Raw genomic sequence first — 24,432 nt, 5'->3', positions numbered from 1 at the left:
ACCAAGTATCTGTCTGATAGAAGCACATGGTGTGCAATAGGACATTGTCAGAATGAATTTTTCAGGGATTCACCTGCCAGTTTAATAACCCCACTCTGGCCCCCTTGTCCTTTAGGAAAACATGCAAATACCAAGATCCAAACAAAACAGTTTATCCCATTGATCAACCAAGACTGGTTCTGGATGGACAGCTGATCTGATTTGGGGATGCACTGTTTCAGAGGACACAGATAAGAGCTGTTGCATCAAAACTGGACTTTAGGAGTGATTTCTACTGAACTCCTGTTGATGTGTATTTCCTTCTGTCAGTAGCAGATAGGAATTTTCCATTTTAGATAGGGGGCGCTTTTTTTTACTCCAGTTGTAATAAAGGGTGTTCTTTTTCCTCTTTAGAATTTACAAAGCTATAAATATTTGTGTCTCTATATACCACCTTCATCTTCACACACCCACTGCCCTTTCCTCCCCCATGGTGGGAGCAGTCATCACCAACAGGGTTTACTCTCCCCTGGAGAGGTTATTCAAAGATGCTGTCCATAAGCCATCTGAAGTCAGCACCCTTTCTTCTGCACAGAAAAGGGCTAACCATCCCATAGCAGGAATCTCTGAATATTTCCTATTTAGAAAAAAAAAAAAGACATTTTCTATTGGTAAGTTATAATTTTTGTTTGGTATGAAGATTTTATCCATTGTACTAGCAAATCTCCGGGCACAGTAATCTTATCTCAGTCTTTAACTTTTAAATTGCTTCTTTTCCTAATCCTCTCAGTAAAATTTGGAAAGGAAATCCAAAGCTGAAGCATCACTCTCTTAAAAGTCATGATTACTCTTATAAAAAAGAAAAAGTGTGAAGATGGCACATTCCAGTTGTTATTCCCACGCTCTTAGTAGATTTGGCAATAATGACCCAGTTTCACCAATTGTCATCCTTGGCTTTATTGTGGGACAGAAACAAGTCATGGAAGCTAGTTTACTTCCTTTTTTCCAGAGGTGTGAAATGTCATCTTGAATGCAGACTTGATTATCAGAAGTATGGAATGTTACATGTTAAACAGATATTATATATACAAATATATATACATATATATTCACACGTATGTACATATAACTGCACAAATAGGAAAAGTTCATGCCTTCTATGCTGTCAGATATAATGTTAAAAGGGTTTTGAATCTCTTTAAGCAAGATCTAAGCGGTCGTTTATATTGAGAAAGCAACAACATTTCTCAAATAAGTTAATGATGTTTATTTAAGTAAATTATAAACTTTAGGGAAATTTTTAAAAAGGAAAGGGGGAGAGAAAACCAAAAAGAAGGATCTGAGGGAGCCATATGCATGGAGTGGGTGTTTCTACGGAGCAGAATGTTTATGAGGGAACAGGAGTGAAGCCCAGACAGACCCCAAGCCCCCCTTTCACCACGCCATGCTTGCGCACTGCTCTCTCTCAGTGGATCTTTATGTCGGACCTTGCATCGTCATCAACATCACCATGGCCCCCCAGCCCCAACCTTCTAAAACATTTCCCTTCATAACACTCCCATGTCTCCCAGTCAGATCTAAAACAGGGTTCTGCTCCTTGTGCTTATCTGATCTGCAGACTTCAGGCCCACATGTTTTGGCACTTGTATATTTTCTTGACCATTAGTAGTTACCCTACACATTCTTATCCCTTCCCTCCAAGCTGAGGGCATACTGTGGTCAAAATCACTTATTTTAATAGGAAAAAATTGCCAATTCTGAAATAGTAGTGCCCCTTGTTGGAAGAGGGGGGATTGTATACATAGTCTGTACTTGTTTGTGGCTATTCTCAGCTCTAGCCATGTTTAATTAATTCTTTGTAAAAGCCTTCAACTGTGCCACAGAAAACCTGGTAAAAAGAATTGTCCGTTTTGATGGCCTTAAGTATGTAACGTGGTTCATGTCTTGCATTGAGGTTTGAAAGCTCTCAGGTGTTGGTTATGGATTACAGAGGGCTGATAAACATCCCTATATTGGGGGATTGGGGAAGACACAAAATTAAATGTTTTTGGTGGATGCCATATGTTTTGCTGGCATTGTGAGAGCTCTCTAGAGGGCTGCCTACTTTGGAAGATTAAATGCTCAAAAAGTTTGCATAGATTATGCAGCTCTCTATTATCAGGTTACCTTGAATGAAGAGAAAACGAGTGAAAAAAATTAAGGTTAGAAGTAAGCTAGAAGTTGAGAGTTGTTGCCAGATGTTAAATTTTAGAGTATCCTTTGAGCCTATCCCTATCCAAATATTTTTCTGAGTATTTGTTTAGAGAATGCTGCAATCTTTAGAATTATTCTGTAAGGTTTTTTTAAGTATGGAGGAAGGCAGCAACAGCTGATAATTTTTATGGAGGTGTTGCTTAATTGGCTTTTCTTCAGCCCAAATAGGTACATACCTCCTGTTTTGCTGGGAGGAGGTACATGGTTGAAGACAAGCAGGTGGATTAAGATTCTCCTTGCACTCCTTCTTCCACTCATCACATCACCACACTGTGGGGCTCAGCTTAGACCAGGGGTGAATGGAATTTGGAATTCAGGTGCAGTACTTGCAAGATGCGTATTGACCTGACAACCAGACTTGGCCATTTACAAGGACAATTTTGGTAGAGTGTAGGAAAAGACCTTCATGTTCCCCTTTTATATCACTGGAGCAATAAGCTTTCTAGGCCAAAGCAGCAAAAAGAGTTACATTTTCATCAGGTCATCATATTCCCCGAGTCTCTGCAATACCAGCCATGACAGAGGGGAGATGATAGCTAGGGAACTATAGCAAACCCTTGAGCACTTAGTGTTCCAGCCACTGTCACCAAGGGACTGTTGGGGTCTCAGGCAGTCTGTTGGTAAGGGAAATGTGGTAAAATGAGGTACTCATACTGCTATTGCTTTTTGCTTTTTTCACCTGGTATCAATAATTAGCTTTCTCTGGTCTGCTTCCATCTTTCCCTGTGATGGTGTTGGACAGTGAAAGATAAAGCAGGATTTCCTGTCTACGACTGCTGTGTGCCCTTGAGAATTAGCTTGACTTTGGATGTAAAACTTTTCAGATCTTAGTCTACCTACCGCCTTTGTTTATGGATCTGTAGTTCTGTGGACCTCTGGCTCTGTCTTCAGAGGCACACTGGATTTGGGAGCAATTCTTTTGTGGAAGTCCCAGAATAAGACAATTGCCATCAAGTGAGTTTGCATTCATAATTGGTTTGCCTTCCACCTAATTTTAGTTCTAGTTGTCTCCAGTTTGGAGTCCCTGAGAAGGCTGGTTGTGGACTGAACTTGTGGAAGGAACCCTCTTCAGGATTATCTAAGTCCCAAGTGACCCTGAGCCCCAGACTCGACACCAGACTAGAATTGTCACTGGGCCTGACTCAGCATCTCCAGAGCCCATGCCACAGCTTCCCTGCATTTCCAGGTGTACCTTTGGAAGCCACCTTCTCCTGCAGATTGTGAGGGGCCAAAAAGGCTTTCTTCTTCATTCTCCTTCCCTTTTTCAAGTCTAGTAGGGAAATCTCCTGTTTGCCCCAGCAGTGAATAGTTGCCTTCCTACCACCTACCTGGGAGCCAAGAATTTGGGATACTTTGTCTTTATCAATATGTCAATTGAAAGGGCCTACTTTACTAGTTTTTTAAAAGCAAGGTATGTTGGGGCGTTGAATTTTTAAATAGAATCTCTTTTCATGTTTGAGTGATTGTTATTCTTTCTAGAAGCATTCTCTTGTTGTCATGACCCAGTTATGAATGCTTTTGAGTTTAGGAAGGACAAAGTGATGAAATTTGCATGAGATAGAATAAATATCTTATGAGGAGTGAAAGAACCTGAGGAAGATACCTGCTCCGGAAGGGAACTAATGCACAGCAGCCTTCTCAGTAGCCTGAAGGTTCGAGGAAACAGGATTTACAGCCTTTGCCTGCTCTTAAAATACATAGATCTATGTAAAGGCAGTTTCTATAGACACCACACGCACAGCCACACGAAGCACACAATTCCCAGGGCTTCCTTTTTCTGAATGTTAATCCATCTTATAGACCATCGATTGCCAGACTTTTCTTGAGTTTTTTAGATTTTATGCTCTCACTTTTTAGAGTTTATGAGAGTGGTTCTTTCCTCTTTAAAATGTACCATATGTGTTATATGTATATATAAGTTAATGTGACTTGAAATTTATTTGGTTTGACATTATCTCAAAAGCCCTAGATATTAGTATTGATAGCATGGGGAGTCATAGAAAGAAAGTTGAATATCACTGATCTGACAGTAGGATCCAGGAGGAAGTCGCTTTGGTTCCTGATCAGTTAATCCTCAGGTGTTTGAGTAACCAACCCAGTAAGACTTGGCAAATGCAGTAAGCCACCCAAGGAAAGCAAAGTGGTAGTTTTTGCGCATATTTCAGCATGCATTTTCATTTCCTATTCAGTTCTTATTTTTTATCCAAATGCCCTTCTCATTTTTCCCTAGGAAATTTTTTAGTTTGGGACTTAAAACCAGATTTATCTGTTGTTGTAGAGACTTCCACAGACGCTGTGTTTTAGGGGCCTCCATCATCTCTGGGGGCTGGGGGGTATAAATATCATGTTCATGTCATTTCTAAACACCCAAGTGAAAAATTTCAATTCCCAGTCCACAAAAAGGTCGACTACTAATTGACTCAATGACCACTATCCTGCAGAAAAGCTGAAATAAATAGTAAAGGTTAAATTTTGACTGGTGCTTAGACATTTCCTAGTTACATTAAAATTAACTCAAGCAGACAGCAGCATATTAACCTGAATCACACCTGTGAGGAATTTACCCTCTAAATTTGATTTCATTTTTCATCTCCAGGGCCTTAATAAGAATGTGTTAATACACATGACTATTTTACAATGATAGCTCTAAATAATTTATTTTTTATTTCAAGAAAGAGAAATACACCTTAGAAAAACAAAACCCAAGATTTTATTTTATTTTTAAAGCCATATTTTTGTGCTAGTAGCACTTAGATTGTTCCATATGTGAGATCCATATCTGCATTTCATTACCTGGGTTTGTTCTAAAGAAGATTTATTTTTGTTCTGTGAATAATTTTTGATGGTTCTTGTACATGTACAGATATAGATACGTTTGAGGTCTTTTATTGATATTCCTACAAAGAATACAAATAAACTTTAACTTTAAACATTTCAGACTAAAGTTGCTACTGTATTTGACATATTACTATCTTACTTCTAGCATATATCTGGGTGATTAGGATACTTGGAGAAAAACCAGAAAGAAAATGTATGAGGGAACATTATTCTGAAGGTATATTTTAATATTAGGAACAATGTGTCTTAGAATTTCCCAGCTTACAGGTAGATGCTTAGATGCAGGACAAATAGCTACCATTAACTATATGGCATTGTGATAATACCTTTAGAAAGCTCCTCATTCTGGAGCATTTGAAATCTCTTTAATGGCTTGTCGCTGATAAAGAGTCCTCCACTTTGTTTGGAAGTATGGCCCCACCTAGCTTCCCAGACCTCTACTGTCCTCTCAATTCCCCACATAGATTAATGGGGTTAATGGGGTTTGTTTCAGGATTTTTGTTGTTTGGTTCTTGGGATTTTTTGTTCTTGTTTGCTTGTCATTCTCAAAGTTATTGTTCTAAAATACCTCCATCTTCTCCTGCTTACCTATTTCATTCTATAAAATCCAGCAATGCAGGTTCCATGTGTAGTTTTCTTTAGTCCTAGGTGTAGGTCTGAAATTCCATCAGTTAGCCTCTTCACATATCTGGAGTTATTTCTAATTCTGATGTATTAGGAATTAAAAAACTAAAATTCACTTAAAATCCAGAGAAGATTGTACAAGGAGACTCCAGATCAGTAGATGTGTGCTATTTTTTGTTTACTTCAAAGCTGATCCATTTCAATCTGAATTTTTCACGACCTAACATAAGCTTTAAGACTTCTTGGATCTGAAACATCAAAAAGAAAGAGACTGTTGAAGAAAGAGACTAGTCATCTTAGCCCTAAACGGTCCACCTATATAGCCTCATGTCCAGCCATACCCTTTATTTTTCTGAGCCTCCCTCCAGCTGCCTGCCTTTTGTCAGCAACAGCTTCACCAATGGGAAAATACATAAATCAATTTTGTTAGGCCACCCCTCCCACCACCCCAGCAAAAAAAGAAAAAAGTTTGATGACAAAAGAGACTAAAACAAATGACTTAATCAGTGCTTCTCAACCCTGACTATTCATCAGAACCACTGCAGAACTTTAAAAAATAAAGAGCAGGGCTGCCTCTTACACTCCACCACTGAACAATTAGAGAGAATCTAAGGATGGGGGCCAGGGTTTTTTTTAAAACTTCCCCAGGGGATTCTCACTTCAGCCAGGGGGAACAACTGCTAGTCACCAGGTGTGAGTGCCTGTTACAGTGTCTCTGTGTCCCCATCCCTGGAACTAGGATAAGTTGGCTACAAGTGTTTCCCTGCCTTCTATTTGGAATTTAAAATGCTGCTAAAACTGATCATATGTACCATAGCTTCCCCCATACACACCTTGTCCCTACCAAGTTCATCCTTTACATCTGTAAGGCAGAAATTCTCTCCATTAATATGGGATAGATACATTGCAACAAACTTGACCAGAAGATGGAATTCCCCATTTTGACCTCAATTTTCCCATTATTGGCTTTAATTTAAAATAGAAAGCAGATGGATTCTGGTTTGGTTCCTCCCCTCCAAAAAAAGGAGCCCTTGGCTTTTGTAGACCCTAATACTCAGTAATGTAGTCTTATTACTTGAAATTTCACTAAAAAATTTACCAGATGCTGAATTGCATCATTTGCACCTGTTCTGCCTTCAATAGCAAAATGCACTGAAAGCTCTGCAGTCACCCTGCCCACTCAGTGGCAGGCAGGCTCACGCAGTGTACACGCACACACACACACACACACACACACACACACACACGTTCTTTCTAGAAACTTGAGTGTGTGAGATTTTAGAATGAATTGCCTGGGTGCTATTTCTTCAGCCTATGAGTAAATTGCAATAAGCTACTAGATAAATGCCAGTCTGCATCCTTGTCTGTAAAATTATGATTTTGGCTAGATGACCTCTGACATCTTCTGATTTACATCTGATATAACTGAAAAATGTGCTCTTAAACCATATTCAAAAATCAGCTTGAGGCTTTTGTTGCAATATTTAGGAACAGTTCTTCCTCTTCACAATCTCCTATCTCACAATACTCTTAAAAGAACAGGGGGAAAAAGCCTGGAACAAATGTATATTGGGAACAATAACAACATTGATGATAACAGGAACTAATGTTCATGTTTATTGAGCACTTACTATGTGCCAATTTGCTAAATAAGCACTTTATATGGATATTTCATTTAATCATAATACCAACCATGTGAGTTGGGTACTGTTGTTCCTAATTCAGGAGGAAACTGAGGTTCAGAAAGATTATGTTACTTACCCAAGGTCACATGACTAATAAGTGGAAAGCCAAGACCCAAACTCAGGTCCTTCTGACTATGCTGTCTTGATTTTTTTTTTTAAGAGTTCAGGAAAAGTGTTGGAGAGTGTAAGAAAAAGATCTGAGAAGATCTCAGCACATGAACCAACCTGTCACCATGAGCCAAAGTGATGGCAGTGGGAACAGCTGAGCTCATTTTCCAAAGCATTTTCTCCTAATATATTGGTTTTGACAGTATTGCCTTGCATTGTCAAGCCATCTGACTGATCAAAATTAAAAGTGGGCAGAAGTCTCACCTCGCTCAAAAATTTGTCTTTCATGTCTTCTGGGTCCATCTGAGCTGGGATGGTAAAATCTGCTTTCAGGATTCCAAAGAGCTGCCCTGAAAAAGAAAGCGCTCCCTGGTTCAGGGGAAATTACCCTGTTGCCATTTGACAACTCCAAGTTCTGAGAAGTCAGGAGTGCCCACTGGACATCATAGATGCTCCATGGAGATTAAGGATCTCCAAAAGGAAGAAGGAGAAAGAAACTGCTGAACAGGAGAATGCCCAGCCACAATTAGGACCAACCAACCCATGGCTGAAAGGCGAGTCTCCTGCCGAAGGGCAATGCTGATTCTACTGCCGTATCCTGGCCACCCTCAGGGGATTACTGTCTTTTCTGTCTCTCCTGTATTTTCCCCCTCCCTTTGAATCTACTAAGTAGATGCTCCGCACCATGCTGGAAATACCTCTCCCTGGGCCCACATTTGTAAAGGCCAGCTGTACCCCAGAAAACTCTGAGTTCTCTGAGTCTATAAATAAGGCCAGCCTTTGGCCGTGAGCCACTGTAATCATCACAGGAACTACACCCTCATGCTAGGACTCCTTAGATTTGTATAACATCTTGTCATTTTGCACAGTTATCTCACCGGGTGCTTCCAACAGCCCTGGATGCAGGCAGGGTAGTCTTTGCTATAGCCCTCTTGTAGATGAGAAGTAGGAGAGATTCTAGAGGAAATTTGCTCTCCAGGCTTTCACGATAGTCAGGGAACTAATCTAGAATCCTCATCCTTGTTCCTATTCCTGTTCCCTTCCCAACAGGTCATGCTGTCTTTCATAAAAAAGTCTTGCGTGCCCTGTACTAAGGAGTGGCTATCCAGACTTAACTTGCTCAGTTGTTAAGAGTGGGAACTTGGTAACTGGAAACAGTTACCTGATTCTGATGCTGGAGTTTTTTCTTTAGAATCTGGGTTGTTAGACGAGCTCAGATGTTGGGCCTGAGTGGCAGTAGCTGCATCTCTCATATCAGTGCCATTTGCTTCACGGTCACAGATAAAGGAGGAGAAGATAAAGGAGTTATTATTGCAAATTCAACCAGGAGCAAGGTGGTCTGAGATTGGTGACTGCCCCAAGCTAGAAGACAGGCATGAGCAGTCACTGCTGTGCACACAGTTGCTGCAGAAGCCATCTAGCGTGGGAGGCTCAGACCCCCACCACTCCTTGACTTAACTCCCACAGGCTCGTGTACCCAGCCCTTGAGTTGCTACACCATTTCTCGTAAAGTGTCCCTGATATCAGGATTTGTGGGGATTGGGCAATATTATGAGATTTCTCCCCAGTACCAAATATTATGTTTCAGTAGTTCCTACCCCAAGATGCCCAATGCCCTTATGTTGTCTGGCAGCTACACAGAGCCCCCACCATGGCACCCAGGGACCCCCAACATCTCCATCAAAGGGTAGCACCTCAAACTCAAAGCGTTCCAAAACACAGCTCAGCCTTCCCCCAGCAACCTCCTCCCCCTGTATGGCTGCCCTCTGCTGAGGCACCCCAGCCACAGACCCCAGGCACCCTCGGCTGCTCCCTTACTCCCTTTCACGCGCTCGCATGTTCAGTCACCAAAGTCCTGTCAGTGCCTTGCAGATGTCTTTTTTTCTTTTCAAATATGGAAATAACCATATTGGTTTTGTGGTATGTTATTATAAAATATTTAAGCAAAAGCATCCTCTCCCCTAACCCAGGGACAACCATGATTAACAGTTTGCTTTAGAATATCCTTCACACACTTGAATTTTTTAATTTGAATCTGTGAAGATCTACCTTATTCTCTTTAAAGGCTGCCTAGTATTTCTTTGAATGCACCATAACTTACCTAACCAGTCTGCTTTCAGTGGACATTAGATTGCCTCCAGTTCTTCACTGTAATAAACAGTGCTGCAAAAACAACCCTGTAAGTGGAGGATGTGTATATATGTGTGCGCTTTATACTGTTATTTCCTGAATAAATTTCCAAGGGTAGAATTTCTGTATGAAAGGGTTTGCACATTTCAGAAATGACATGCATTGCCAACATGGTAGCACCAGTTTACTCTCCTAGCCAGTGTTTGAGGTCGCTGATTTTCCCACATTCTCATCAGCATTATCACCCTTTTAAATCTTTGCCAAAATGGTAAGGAAAAAAATTAAAATGCATCTTTCTTTTAATTTGCATTTCTGTGGTTCAGTAAACAAAGCTGAGCATTTTTTTAAAAATGTTTTCATATTTATAGTTCTTCAATTAATGTCACTTGCAAATGATGTCAGATCACTTCCCTCCTCACTCCACTGCTCCAGATCTGGCCTCCATTCTGCTCACCCAGACTGTGCAGCAGCCCCCACGAAAACACCTGTCTCTCCTGGGTGGCCTCCTCTCCAAATGCCCTCTTCCTTCCCCACCCAAAGTATTGTAAGTTTCTTTAATGAAATGAATAAATGTGTAAAATCCAGAAACACAGAAGAGGGAAACACTCATATTCTCACCGCCTGAATATAACCACTGCTGATGTTTTCACACATTTCCTTCCAATCTTTTTTCTAAGCATTGGTTGATGTTTCCTTTCAGTGGTGGTGTGATGGTATTATGTGTATAATGTGGAATCAAGCCTTTTTCCTTCAGCATCCTTATCCAAGCCTTGGTCCATGTCATTATAACCACCTTGCGCCTATTAACTACACATCTGAGCATACTGCTCATTTGCTAATTTGTTCCCCTGCTCATTTGTTCCCCTGACTGCAGCATCGAGTCCTTCAGAATCTGGCCCCAGTGCACGTCTTTCCCCTCATCCCTTGCCACTCCTTTCTCACATATGTGACCTAGACTTCAGTCACATCAGACTGTTTGTCGTCCCCAAACCGCACACTTTCATATCTACCTGTCTTTGCCCATGCCGTTCCCTCTGCCAGGAAGAACCTTCTAGTCTTCGCTGCCTAGTGAGATTCTCCATTCCCTTTTGGCCAGTTACCACCACCTTTCCAGGCAGAATGAATGAGTCACTTTCCTGCCAAGGCTCTTGCCCCACACTTCTGGTGCAGCACTTATCAGACTGTCCTGGTCATCTCTATTAGTCCCTATTAGACTAAGCTCTTTTAAAAACAGGAAACAGGTCCTGCTCATCTTGGCATCCACAGTTCAATGCCTTGTTCAAAACAGGTACTCAGGAAATGGCTGTTGAATTAAATCATCTACCAGTGTGCAAAACACTGTTCTAAGCCTGGGAAAGAGACAGAGAGTGATAAAACAGTTTCTGCCTTGTCAGATTCCAGGATCTCAATAATTCATAATCGCGATCATTCATAATCATTTATAATTAACAAAATAAGAATGAGGCCAGCCCTGCCTCCTGAATAAGGTAAGGACAGAGGCCGGAGATGGAGTGAGTCATGAAGCATTTCACTAGCGATTAGAGATGAGAATGGTAATAACTACCATTTATTGTCTGCCAGATGCTGGACACTGAGAGGTACCTCATGACATTGGTATTTTTCTTCACTTTAAAGATGAGAAAAATGAAGTTCCTAGAGCTTAGGAAACTTGCCTAACGCCACACAGTAAGTAGTAGAGCCAACACTCCAACCCTTGGCTGTCAGACTCCGGCGGCCTCAACAGACTGTTTCTCCCCTAGATCACCCTACCCTAAGCTATTACCAGGGAGGAGGAGAGGGTGACCCGGCTCTGGCCCCACAGGGTCCCCTGTAGAGTGGACTGGAATGCCGCCAAGCGGGGACACCATGTGCCAGCACACAAGCCGCGCCCTCAGCCTCCCCACCTGTGGCCTGGGCCTGGAAGCCAGGCTTGGTCTCTCCAGGGGAGGAGCAGGGCACTGGGGCCGGGCCCAAGGCTGGGTCCCCGACCCCCAGCGACGCAGGCAGGCACCTGTTTGAGGGCCGGGCCGGTTCCCAGGGCTCTCCGGGCTTGTGGCCTGGCTCGGGGTCGCCCACTCAGGGCGCGCGGTGCTTCTCTGGGGCGCCGTCGGGCTCCCTGGGCCGGAAGGCCCCCAGGGGCTTCCTTCTGTCCCCAGAACGCTTCCCTGAGTCCCGGAGCCGCGGCACCAGCTGGGCGTGGCCGAGCCCGGGGGCGCCGCCTGCCCGGGGGTACTGGAGGCGCCGCCGGTGGAGTCGGGGGAGGGGCCCGCGGTGGCCTCCCGCGAAGAAACGGGCTGGCCCTCGGTGACGAGGTGCTCCGGGGACGCAGGGACAGCAGCAGGGCTCGAAGCGGAGGCCAGAGCGGTTCCGCTCACTTCCTGGGGGCCCGAGACCCCCCACGGGGGCGCGGAGCCGGAGGTCGCGCTCGGGCCGATCCCCGGCGGGCCCTGCGGCCCTTCCCCGGGGCCCGCGGACACGGAGGCGCGGGGGGCGCGCGTGCCGGGGCCGGAGCCGGTCCCTGCGCAGGAGAGAGGGCCTGCGTGGGCGCCGATGGCCGCGAGCGAGGGCCGCCCGGGGCGGGGCGGGGCGGGGCGGAGGGCCGCTGCCCGGGGCCTGCGGCGGCCCCGACGCCCACTGCGGACAGAGGTGCGCAGGGCGGGTGCGGCCGAGGCCGGCGGGCCTGGGGCAGCCGGGCGGGCACCGGTTCGACCGTACATGGGAAGCGGAGGACAGGCTCTTACCCAGCTTGTGAGCCGAATGCGACCCCAGACTCCAGCCCGGGTGCCGTGGCCTTCAGGTGAGGACCAGGGGTCCCTAGTAGCTCCCAGGGGGCCCCTGCAGGATCCGGGCCTGCCTGCGCAGCGCTGAGCACCTCTGACCCCCCTGCGGCCCTACCTGCACCCCCTCCCCGACCCCACCTCCACTCCCCTTTGCCAGCTACCTCCTCCTCGTGATTCCAAGTCACCTCCTCCAGGAAATCCTCCTGGAATTACCGGAGCCGGGGCAGTCCCCTTCTCCATGTCCCCTCCGAGCCTGTGACTACACAGGCAGCATCGCCTTTCAGTAGCCCTCTTCCTAGCTGGCTGTCATCTCTTCAGAACCGGCCCTGCCTTTTCTTTGTGTCCCCAGAATTAATGAAGCTCTCTGCGACCATGAGCAAGCCCCCTAACTTCTCTGTGTCCTCAAAAAAGGCAATAATCCCTTTGTCTGCTGTCAGAACCTGTAAAGAAGCCAGGAGAACTGTGATTTTGCCCTCAATTATCCCAGTTAGCTTCAGAACTCTTGGGAAGTAAAATGAGGTAATAGCTGTGAAGATGTTCAGGAATTTAAAAATGCTGAAGGAACGCCATCACTGTCCTTCCCAGCCATGAGCCCATACAGCTTCCCAACACCTCATCCGTCATCTTCCCTCCTCCCAGAGAAGCCCAGACGGCACGTCCACTGCGCTTCCCTCTCTGGGCACCGAACCTCAAAGGCTTCTCTGATTTTTCCTCCGGAGCTCTGCTCAGCATCTTCCCCTCTGTCTCCCGGGCCAGGCCCTCATCACCTCACCTGAGAGATTGCACGGCCTCTCTTGGCTGTCCTGGCCCTGGAGCTGCAAGTTCAGTGGCCCAGTTCAAGGAGGAAGGTTGATGGTGACCGAGTCCTCCTTGTCCCAATCCCAGCTGGCTCAGCAGGGTGGGTGGCGCAGGGAAATCCCTCCCTGCACAAGGGGCCCGTGGTTGCCACCCAGTTGGCTCACCTCTTTTCTGGCCCCTCCCTGGCCTTTCTGGGAGGACCCATGGGGCCCACCTGTGCCACGGCACGCAGGCCGCCCTCTCCATTCCCCATGCCCTGGAGACCTCAGAATCCAGCCAAGAACAGGGTCAAAACACCCATACAGAGCAGACAATAGGGGCGTGTACTTGGACTGGGCGTTGTCCCTGCTGTCACGTCTGAAGAGGGAGCGTAGAAGAGCTGGGGGAGCGCTGCCGACTCCCGGTGTCCAGTGGAGGCGTCTGCAGGAAAACAAGGAGCGTGAGTGTGAGGACAGGGCTGATGCAGGACACACAGCAACCCATCTCACCCAGCCGGCCTGTGAGAAGTCCCACCGGGCATTCAGGGACCAGCCTTGTCACAGTAACCAAAGTGAGGAGGGCTCGTATAGTGTACATTTGCCACATGCCAGTCACGGGATAGGTGCTCTCACAGTCTTTAATCCTCACCACAGCTCTTCAAGGGAGGGACCATCCTCCCTATTTTACAGACAAGGTCATGACTCTCATCAAATCCCACAAAAAGAAATAGCCAAGAGCAGGCAAATCCACAGAGACAGGAAGTAGATTAGTGGTTGCCAGGGCTGAGACTGGGGGAGAATGGGGAGTGACTGCTCATGGGTGACGAGTGTCTTTTGGGGGTGATCGAAATGTCCTAAAAAAAGATGGTAGTGATGATTGGACAACCCTGTGAATATACTAAAACCCACTGAACTGGACACTTCAAAAGAGGGAATTTTAAGATATATGAATTAGATCTTGATAAAGCTGTTACAAAAAAGAAAGAAAAGAGGGAGGAATAAAGAGAAGAAAAGAGAGAAGGAAAGGACAAGGCAAGATGAGGCTTGTGGCTGAGGAGACATGTTATAAACGAGATCCAGAATAACCAGGAGGCCTCTGATTCCCATGCATTCGTAGTGACATGGACGATGACGATAGCTAATATCCATCGGGTGCTCACTCTGTGCCAGGGTCTCTCCCAGGTCCTTTCTACACATTCTCATTCAGTCTTCAGAGCCATCCTGTGAGGTGCGTGTCATCAATATCATTGTGTTAAATATATTCCCCAGACGAGGAAAAGGAGGCCCAGAGATGCTCCCACCTTATTTCTAGCGAGTGGTAAAGTCTATCTGATTCCAAAGCTCACTTTAAATCATTTCCTGGCCCAGCAATGTGTTGCCATTGCTAATTCCTAATGTCCTGAGGCTCTTGGGTCCATTCTATTCTTTAAAGATCCCCCAGAATTAAAATAAAGCCTGCTCCAGAACTCGGTTGTCCTCAGAATCTAGAAGTGCTTCCTTAGGTCTATCCTCAGTGTCTCCTGCTGCCACGTAAACCCATTTCCCATCCCGTTCTAGCCTTGGTGGGCCACGTGCCCGTGGGGTCAGCTGCCACTCACTGTAGAAGCAGATGAAGGGCTTCAGGGCAGAGCAGACATCTGAAGAAACTCTGGGGGCGTAGCGCGCAAAGATGCGAAGCCCCGCACACAGTCCCGGCCAGAACTCGGGCACCTGCAGCCAGTGGGGGATGCTGGCACCCAAGTCACTGGACCAGCTCAGAGACCGAGAGGCCGCATTGAAGTAGAGGCCAATCCAGGCCTCAGTGTCACTCGTGATGGACTTCAAGGCCTCCCTGTCTGCCTCGTCAATCACCGTCTGCAGGTCGGCCAGGTCCGTCTGGTGACTGCGGCAGTACTGCAGGGCCGCCAGCCACGTCATTCCGCGGTCAAATCGCGTGAAGGTCTGTCTGCCAATCTGGATCACAGCTGGAGACAGAGAACATAAAGGCCACAAGCCTGAGGTCCTGGATCTCTGACATCCGGCCCTCATCACCCCTTGGGGACAGAGCTCTGGTCTGACCCCCGCCCTTGTCCCCAGTCCCTGGGTGTTAGGTTTGATCAAAACCACAAGTTTATAGGCAGGCTAAATATTAGGTTGGGAGAATGAATGAGCTTTCATAGCAGCAGCTGGGCGAAAGGACATTTGGAAAAGCCGGGGTTAAGAGCTCTCCTCATGGCTAAATGGCCTTATGAGGGAAGTCTAAGTCGCAGTTTCTTCACCTACATTCATTGAACTTACAGGATTACGTGAAACCATATACAGAAATGGTTTAGCACAGTGCATGCAAATATAGACTCTTTATTAAGTGGTAGGCAAACTTTGGGGGAAGATAATGAGGGATGTGGGACAGTCCTGGCTTGGAGTCAGCCTCCTTGTGATTCCCAGGGGCTGGGCCGGCTGGGCAGGCTCTCAGGAGGCTGCAGGGCTGAGGCAGAAGAGAGGAAGTGTGTGATGTTCCTCATGACATCAGGAGAGCCAAGGAGAAGGGGCGAGCCTGCTGAGGGACAGAAGTGCTGGACAGGAGGCAGAACAGGCCTGTGCCCAGTGGCCCTGACTTCTGGTGGAGCTCGGACAGACCAAGACGCTAGCCTCCCACAGTCTCCACCCTCAGTCCCCACATGCCCTGCCCCTTGCCAGGCCTGTCACAGAAGCCCAAGCAGCTGTGATTCTAAAGGATGGCCATTCGGAAAGGATGCGCTTCAGCACCACCTGAGGGGTGGTCCCAGAGACCTGATACAGGAAACTCTCTGTTTGCAGAATTGGGAGTCACATCCTCAGATTCAAACAGGGCCTCCCAGCTCTCTGACACAGGCCTGCTCACCTAAGCCCGGCAAGATTTGCCTATTTCCCTCATTTCCCTATCTAAGCTGACTTTTTTAAGGTTACCCTTTACTAGACACCCAGTGCTCGCCAGCCCCAAGCTATGCATGTGGCGTACATCATCTTTTTAAATCCTCACTGTGATCCTGAGAAGTGGCCTTTATTAACCTCATTTATAGAGGAGAAAAGGGAGGCTCAGGGAGGTGAGGACTTGCCCAAATTCATGCCATCTTCAGTGGCAAGACGAGATTCAGACGAGGTCTGCTTGCCTTGGAAGCCTATGACATTTTCTCTCTACAACTTCCAGACTCCATAAGGCAGAAAACCAGCTCTATACAGCAGACTCACAGAGGAGTCTGTCTCCTTCATCACAGAATTTCTCTACATCAGACATGGAGAAACTGTTTTTTAATACCAGGGTGGTACTATCCAGAGGGGGAGTCCCCCTTACAAGATGGATGGCCTGGGCTGTGATGAGGTGCTGCCCATGCCTCCACCCCCAAGCCACTGAGGTGGGGCCATCAGAAGAGCCGGGATGCAGCCTGGGCAATGCCACTTCCTGGTTAGAGACCTTGAGCAAGTCACCTTCCCGTCTGGGTCCATCTGAATAATAAGGGCGTTGATCCCTTCCGTGGGTCTCAGCCTGGGAGCAGCAAAGTGAGGGATCCCTCAGCCAGGCAGGGGTGGGGGGAGCAGAGGGCACAAGGTGGCATGAACCTGCCGGCTGGCCCAGGTGGACAAGGCCAAGGGAAGGCGAAGCTCCTGAGAGCGTACCTGGCTTTGGAGAGGTGGTCAGCCTGAGAGCAGGCCCCGTGAAGATGCGGTTTCCCATGGCAGCGGCTGTAAAACAGAAACAGACGCCACGTTCTGCAGGGAGTGGGGCTGCCCAGGCTCCTCTGCAGGCCCCAGGAACCACAAAGTTGAAGCCAGGAGAAGCCTAGCTCAAGAGTAGGCTTGTTCATTCCTATCTACATTTATTCAATAAATGAGCACCTACTGTGTGGCGGATGCTATTTAGGCCCTGGGGAAACAGCAGAACTGAGACAAGCCGGATCCTTGCTCTTGAAGAGAATATGAGAAGGAGCCAGCCCTACAGAGAGGCGGGAGTGCCCTGGGCAGAGCCAAGGCTGAAGTCCTAAGGGGGGGGGGGGGGGGGGGGGGGGGCTGCCGTGTGTGTGAGAGGAGCAGAAAGCAGCCAGGGTGGCCCCACAGAGGGCTAGGAGATGAGGCCAAAGAGACCAAGCAGGGCCTGGTTGGCTACCAAAGGCATGTGATTCTAAGTGCTAGGGAATCTATTGAATATGTTTAAGCAAAGTGATCTGATTTAGACTTTTAAGAGCTCACTCAGTGTAGAGAACAGACTGGAGGGGGCAGGGGCAGACCCCCATGGAGGCAGTGGTGGTGTGCGCTGGGGTGCACTTGCAGAGTCCCAGAGAAGTGGGTGGAGTCGGCACCTGTCTTGGTGGAGTGCTGAGACGCCAGACAGAGTGGGAGAAAGCCCAGCACACACAGCTCTTCCTTGGAGGGGACTCCCAGCCCCGCACGCACACCACTCCTAGAAATCTCTCTACTGGCTTGGGAATCCCAAGGTCAAACCTAGGCCACAGTGGGTGTCATTCCAAGGCCCTATGACAGGCATGGTGTGGCAGAGAATTGGGGTCACATCAGGCTGGTCACCCATGCCCCTGTCTGAGGGGTTAGTGTGGTATAGAGTTGGGCTTGGCTGACAGAGAAAAGCAGAATCTGACATTTTTGACCAGGAAAGTGCTGTCTGGTTGGTTACATCCTTCTATGTGATCTTCTCAGCACCTTCAAGACAAAGGTCAGTGGCGTAAGCCGTGTGGACAGAGAGGGGCCAGCCAGGGGCAGGATGGGACGCTGTTCCCCAAAAGCCAGCATCATGCACATCGAGTACCAATAGCGGACTTCCTGCAGAGACGCCCGAAGGAGCTGGCTCTACCTGCCCGCTCCCGGAGGCCGCGGTTGTCTCTGGGAGAGGCTGGTCCACCCTCCCCGGCCCCACGAGACATGAAACCAGTCTGTGCGTCCTGAGAACGGCAGAGACCTTGAATTCCACTCCGGTTTCTGCAGAGAGGCAAATGGATCCCCCACCTGCCTTTCCCTTTTTCCTCTCTTTCTTTTTCCTCTTCCCCCAAATCCTTAATTGGCAGAAGGAGGGGACATAGTGGAACATTCTGGAGTTTACTTTTGCTCTACCCTGATTTATACCTATTTCTCTGATGGAGTCTTGGGAATGAGGGACAGAGGAAATAGAAAGTGAGGCCACAGAGAAGAATGTAGCAAAAACGGTTAAAATAATAGTCAGTTATCCTCTGAAAGAATTGAGCACTCTCTTTCTCACTCTCTCCCTCCCTCCCTCTCATTGGCTCTTGAGAAGCGAACCTGGGAGGAAGACCAGGTCCAGAGTAAGACTCTGAACACACCATCGTAGCTGATGAAGGGCTTCTGAGCTGTGCAAAGGCGGCCCCAGGATGGGGACAAGGGATATGGAACACAGAGCGGCACAGCCCTCCCTGAAGACCAGCAGCAAGCTCCACACCAGGGTGGTGAAGGTGGAGCCACCGGACCAGCTCAGGCCCTGAATGTGCACATCAAAGGCCAATCCACTTGCTGCTCGAAAGCGAGTAGCGAGTAGCGGGTGTCCACATGGTGTCTGTGTGGTGCAGCCTGCCATCCCGCAGGGCCTCAGACCAGCTCAGCTCCTCCTCCACCCTCCAGAAGCTCTTATTGCTCATCAGCCACAGGACTGGGGCAGGAGAGGTGGTCATCGCATGGCTGTCCCCGCCTGACCCCCTAGTCCCCAAGGAGCTTTCAGCTACACCACTGGCAGCCTCTTTATCCTCTTCTCTCCACTCCATCCCTCACCACTGGTCTCCTAGTTGTACACAGTTTTGCCTCCAGGCCTTTGCACAAACTGCTGTCTTGGCCTGAAAGGACGGGCCACCCCAGCGGGCTCCCTCAATGCCCCGTTCTCTAATTCCCTCACCTCCCACTTCCCTTCACCCAGCTAACTCCTCACCCCTCTTCCCCCTCCTGAGTAGGTGCCCTTCCTGTATGCTCCAATGCACCCTCCTCAGGGCTTAGTAACCATTGATGGTATTTACTGAGCACTCGGAACATGCCATTCGCTCATTGAATCCTTCCAACAGCTCCTTAGGACAGATAGACATCACTCCACATGTTTTACAAATGAGGAAAGCAAGTCACAGAGAGATAAGTAACTTGGCCAAGGCCACCCAGTGGGAAGGGATAGAGCCAGGACCCAAGGACCCTGGGCGGGGCTCCCAGGTCCAGGCCCTTGGTTCACAGCATGGTACCGCCCTGACATAGGCATCAGGGGCTCGGAACTGGGGCTGCACATTAGAGTCACCTGGGGGGCTTTTCAAACAGACCGATGCCCAGGCCCACCCTACAGCGAGGATCTGAATCTCTGTTGCTGGGACCAGCATCAGAATTTTTTTAAAGCCCCCTGGGAAAGGACATTTTTCCTCGTCTGTCTCTCCAGGCAACTTGGGAGCAAAGAACAAGCCTTATTCATCATTGTATTCCCCGTGCCCAGCACATCAGAAGGGCTCAGCGTGTTGAAAATGAATGAATGAATGAATGAACTAATGAGCAAATCGGACTTCTCCCAGGAGCCAACCCCACACCCCAGGATCTCAGTGCTCGTTTCCCTCCTTCCCTGACTGCACGCGCCTGTGGAGGTCCCAGCAGACGAGGGCTGGCCCAAGGGCGACTCTGCTCTTTCCAGTGCCTGCCTATACAGAGGGGTCAAGGCAGGGAAGGCACCTCTCGCTGCCAGGATCCTGGGACCAACCTCAAGCCAGATGCCCTAGAAGAGGAAAATAAGCCTGAAGAACTGGGCTCACAGCATGGCAAGAATGTGCCCAACAGAGAGGAGGACAGGAAAAAGAGTGAGCTCCCGCCCACCAGGGTCCAAAGTTGAGAACAGTTGGAGGATCCCGGGGTCAATGAAACGGAGTAGAAAAAATTACTTTTCTTACGATGTGTGTAACTTTGATATTTTTTCTCCTGTTCTGCTTCATTTTTTAAAATCCCTGGCTGTGGCCCGCTAAATTGATTTTAGGATATAATGGGTCACCACCTGCAGTCTGAAAAATGCTGCCACCCCAGCTGCTCTCCCGACTTTAAACACTGTGTGCTGACAACTCCCAGATTCCAACCCCACCACTGAGCTCGCGCACGTGTGTCCGACTGTCCGTTCCCTACATACGCATAGACCCATCCTGCCCATCTGTTCTGTCCTGGTCCTCTCAACTCCTTCCATGGCACCCCTCAATCCAGTACCTCAAGCCCCAGCCCAGGAGTCTTTGTTGGCCCCTCTCTGTCCCTATACTTGACATCCAATCACAGCAAATCCCGTCAGTCCTACCGCCAGCGTGTATCTTGAGGGGTCTTGAACTTCCCACTTCCTTCCAGGCCCCTGCTACCCTCGCCCAAGTCAGCATCCCCTCTCTGGGACTGATGGTGCTGGCCCAACCCGTCCATCTGCTTCTGTCCCCAGACATCACAAGACCTCCCCACTCCACAGCCAGAGGGACCTTTCCAAGACAGCCACTCATCACTCTCCTGGGTTACCACCTTCACGGGCCCACAGCCCACAGGCCCTGCAGTCCTGGGCCTGCTCCTCTAGGAAGCATCCTGGGCCTCTGCCTTTGTTCCTCACACACACCAGGCTCCTCCACTGGGCTCTTTCCTGTTCCTGGCAACCTTTTTCTGGCTTTATTCTCTGCAGTTTCCCAGTTTACCCCTTAGATTCAGCCCAAATCTTTCTCGGAGAAGCCTTCCTGCCCACTTGACCTCAAAAACGCCCCACGGGCCTCTCCCTGTGACTGTCCCGCTCCTGTCCCCGATCGTCTCTTTCACTGCGTGTGTCACGTTTTGCAATAATCTTGTTTACTCTCTTCTTGCCGAATGTCCGCCTCCCACTAGAATGCCAGCTCCTGAACTCGGGGACCGTTTCTCACTGGCCCTGCTAGGCGCTTAGTAAGTATTTGTTGGTTAGACGTGTAAATGAAGAAACGAATGGGTGAAATTACACGCAGAACAGCGAACTCCAGGCCTGGACCCTGGGCCCGAAGACTCGGGAGGGGACGGAGAGGCAGCACGCGGGGGGGGGGGGGGGGGGGGGGGGGGGGGGGGGGGGGGGGGGCTAGGGGTGAGGGCTCCGCCCACCGCGCCTGGACTGACAGATGAAAAGCATTCATTTCTTTCCACTTTGTCTCCCCTACAACCTGGGACCCTCGGGAGAAAGGTGCCCTGCCCTGCACGGCCCCAGACCCTAGCCCTGTGCACGCGGGGAGCCCGGTGCCCTCCTGCTGAGCCCGGTGCCCTCCTGCCGAGCCCGGGCGGCCTTACCTGCTGCGCGGAGGGAGAGCAGCAGCGCCCAAGCCAGCATGCTGCGCAGGACAGGCTCCCCGGCAGAGGCTGGCATGGTCTGGTTATTTCTTCCTTGCTCTGCACTCTCCTCCTCTTTCCAACCCAAACTGACAGATTTTACTAGACAAATGTTTATTCAGTGCCTACTGCATGCCAGCCACGGTTGAGGTGCTGAGGACAGCCTGAGTGAAGCAGAAAAGATCCCCGTCCGCCTGCAGCTTACAGGGATCCGGGGAGGCAGGGAGTAGGGTGACGGAGGGCAGGCTCTGATAGATCCTGGGGTCCTCAAGGGCCAGAGTGGAGGGAGACAGAGGAAGGGGTTGGGAGGGAGAGAGAGGAGGAGGTGGGGAGGGAGGAGGAACTGGCATGTGTGCGCCAGGCGGCGCTGGGCCGTCCTCCCTGCCCACACGCACAACTGCCACCACACTAGGGAGAGGCCACCGTGGTCCCCAGTTCACAGGTGAGAAACTTGTGGCCCGGAGAAGGGAGACCACTTGCTCAAGACTACATGGTAATAGGAAGCAGCGGGGCAGCAATTCAGGCTCAGGTGCCCGCAAAGCAGGAGGTAGGGAGGCGCTGGGCCCCAACAGGTCCTACTTGGGGAGGTCAGGGGCCCCCACCCCGGTCTAGGCCCTGGTTCCCTGGTTAAGCACAGACCAGAGAGCACAGCACTTTCTCTGGGCAACCAGGAACGGCTTGCTCACCCGCGCTCGCCCTCTCTCTCTCTCTCCAACCCTCCCAACACCCAGCTTATGCCCGGAGCTCTCTCCACTCGCCCAAGGAATGTGCTATTGGAAACCACAGCCTGGAGGGCAAACAGCCCCTCGGACTGAAAGGCCAAAGGGAGGAGGAAACGGTGGTTAACGCTTCAACATACTGTCCTGCCACAATATTCTCTTGTGCCGTGATGGCTTCGGATGGCTTCATCCCAGTGGGAGCCCCTTTGTGCCAGGGCCTCTCAGGGCCACTCTCTGGGGACAGAAGAGAACCTGACACCCCTGGCCTGGGAACCGCCACCCTACTCGGACCCTCTCACTCGGCCCTGGGGGCCATTCACGTGTCTTGAATTAAGGGCCCCGCTGGGCACGCGGGCTTCCCACGCGGAGCGGACAGAACCAGGCCGGGAAGCGCACTGAGGGGCGGGGTCAGGCCAGCGTCTCCGCAGGGCGGTGCTCGCTGGCGCTCAGGGTTGAAAGTCCATGCGCATTTCTCTTTTCTCCCCTAGACTGTGAGCTCCTGCAGAGCAGGGCCTGCGCCCCCGTAGTCACAAAGCCCTCACCCCAAGGCGAGTCCAGCAAAACCGCTCAGTAAAGAGGAGGCGTTACCGTTTGTATTAGGAGTTGCTATTGTTTTTCTCTTTGGATTCCCACTCCTACCTAGGAGTCTGTCTGGTCCGTAGAGATCTTGAACACTTGAAAGAATGAGGAAACTTAGACTGGACACGGAGCGCTGGTGATGAGAGAAGGGAGGACAGCCCTGCTTCCCAGGACGTGAGTTTCGCTGGAGTTGCGCCGGAAAACACAGGCAGGGTGAAAGGAACCGAGAGAAGGAAGCAGCCGGCTTCCTGAGCGACCCGGGAACAAACACTAGGTTTGCATGAGCCGCGGGAAGCCAGCGGAGGCTCCTGCAGCGTCTGCTCCCGAGGGGGCCGGCCGTCCATCCACCCAGACACAGCTCACCCTCAGGTGCAGGTCTACAACTCTCACTTTCCCACAATCTACAGCTACTTTTGCTCCCAGACCAACTAGATCTGTGTCCCCAAGGCGGAAGCTGCATTTGCCACACTCACTTTATTATAGGGACAGGCTCTCAGCTTCCCTGAGCGCCAGCAGGTGTTCTTCTGCAAAGCGAGTTGCCAACGACTGGGGTCTTTGTTGGAGACGTGCACTGTGGCCACAAGGCCCCAGCCAAGCACAACTCGAGTGGTTTTCTCTCAGCCTTGATTCCTATGAGATAATAGAAAATATATATATTGGTCTCTGCCCCTGGTTCCTGGCACAGAGCTCCTAAAACCTGGGTGATAGGACTGTCTTTTGTTCTAATGAGGTGACTCTTGGTGGGCTCCTGGATGGGGGCTGGTAACCCAAAAGACCAAGCCATGATGAGGAGCTTGGAACTTTCAGCCCCAACCCCCCATCCTCCACAGTTAATGACTGATCGTGCCTACATGAAGGCACCACGAAAATCCTAAGTGTCGGGGTCAGAGAGCTTCCAGGTGGGTGAACACATGGAGATTTGGGCAGAGTGTCACCCTCGGAGAGGGCACGTGAGAGCTCTGTGCCCTTTCCCCATACCTCACCCTGTGCATCACTTCCATCTGTCTCTTCCTGAGTTATGTCCTTTTGTAATAAGCCAGTAATCTAGTAAGTAAAATGTTTCTCTGAGTTCTGTGAGGTGCTCCAGCAAATTAATTGAACCCAGAAGGGGGTAGTAGGAACCTCCGATCTATAGCTGATTGGTCAGAAGCACAGGTGACAACCTGGACTTGCGATTGGTGCCTAAAGTCAGGGGTCGGGGGAAGGGGAGGATAGTCTTGTAGGACTGAGCCCTTAACCTGTGGCATCTGACACTATCTCCAGGTTGATAGTGTCAAAACTGAGTGAAATTGTAGGCTACCTAGCTGGTGTCACAGAGAATTGCTTGTTGTGGGGAAAATCCCCCACACCTCTGGTGTCAGGAGTGTGGTGAGCGTGGTAGTGGTGTGAGAATAAAGGAGACACACGGGAGGAAAGACTGGGGGTGGTCTTCCTAAACAATTCCTTATCTGTAAAATGAGGGTAGGAATAGCTCTTTTGCAATGGTATTATGAGGATTAAACGAAATAATCTTTATCATGGCTTTGACACACTGCACAGATGCCAATGTGCAAGAAACACTGCATCTCTTTATCGTCTCGAGATTAACTGAAGTGTTTTAAGGTTTGCACACAATCAAATGCACCTGTTTTAAGGATACGGTTTGATTGGTTTGCAGAATGTA

At 49.3% G+C, this 24,432-nt stretch overlaps 2 protein-coding genes across 22 annotated transcripts in view; one reads left to right on the top strand and one right to left on the bottom strand.

Annotated features, from left to right (window-relative positions):
* RASAL2 (RAS protein activator like 2) overlaps positions 1-7,758 on the top strand; it is a 371,817-nt gene extending 364,059 nt beyond the window's left edge. For 10 of the 14 annotated variants that reach the window (XM_044758568.2, XM_044758565.2, XM_044758564.2 and 7 more), the window contains one exon: positions 116-5,153. In XM_044758568.2, the coding sequence (XP_044614503.1) occupies positions 116-195 (80 nt within the window). In that variant the 3' untranslated portion in view covers positions 196-5,153. Of the gene's footprint in view, positions 1-115; positions 5,154-7,539 lie in introns of those variants that run through there. The other 4 variants (XM_070497405.1, XM_044758567.2, XM_070497403.1 and 1 more) reach the window with 3 other exon arrangements.
* Positions 5,153-23,244, bottom strand: CLEC20A (C-type lectin domain containing 20A). 8 transcript variants are annotated; one of them, XR_011498172.1, is made up of 8 exons: positions 22,779-23,244; positions 16,807-16,872; positions 14,772-15,137; positions 13,523-13,615; positions 11,522-12,135; positions 8,650-8,754; positions 7,752-7,837; positions 5,153-5,942 (listed from the first exon to the last, which is right to left on the bottom strand). XR_011498172.1 is itself a non-coding variant. In XM_070497412.1 (8 exons), the coding sequence occupies exons 1-8, from the start codon at positions 23,227-23,229 to the stop codon at positions 5,862-5,864; spliced, it is 1,755 nt and encodes a 584-aa protein (XP_070353513.1). In that variant the 5' UTR covers positions 23,230-23,244; the 3' UTR covers positions 5,153-5,861. The 8 variants fall into 8 exon arrangements, 7 of the variants coding, with proteins under 7 accessions (XP_070353513.1, XP_070353514.1, XP_070353516.1 ...); XM_070497412.1 differs by having other exon boundaries at positions 11,629-12,135; XM_070497413.1 differs by having other exon boundaries at positions 11,629-12,135; positions 22,830-23,244.
* Positions 23,245-24,432: the final 1,188 nt, after the last annotated feature.

The sequence above is a fragment of the Equus asinus genome, chromosome 25, assembly GCF_041296235.1.
Source record: "Equus asinus isolate D_3611 breed Donkey chromosome 25, EquAss-T2T_v2, whole genome shotgun sequence".
In the NCBI taxonomy this organism is placed as follows: domain Eukaryota; kingdom Metazoa; phylum Chordata; class Mammalia; order Perissodactyla; family Equidae; genus Equus; species Equus asinus.
Note: the sequence above shows the minus strand (reverse complement) of the source record. Positions and strands in the feature narration are given on the sequence as shown.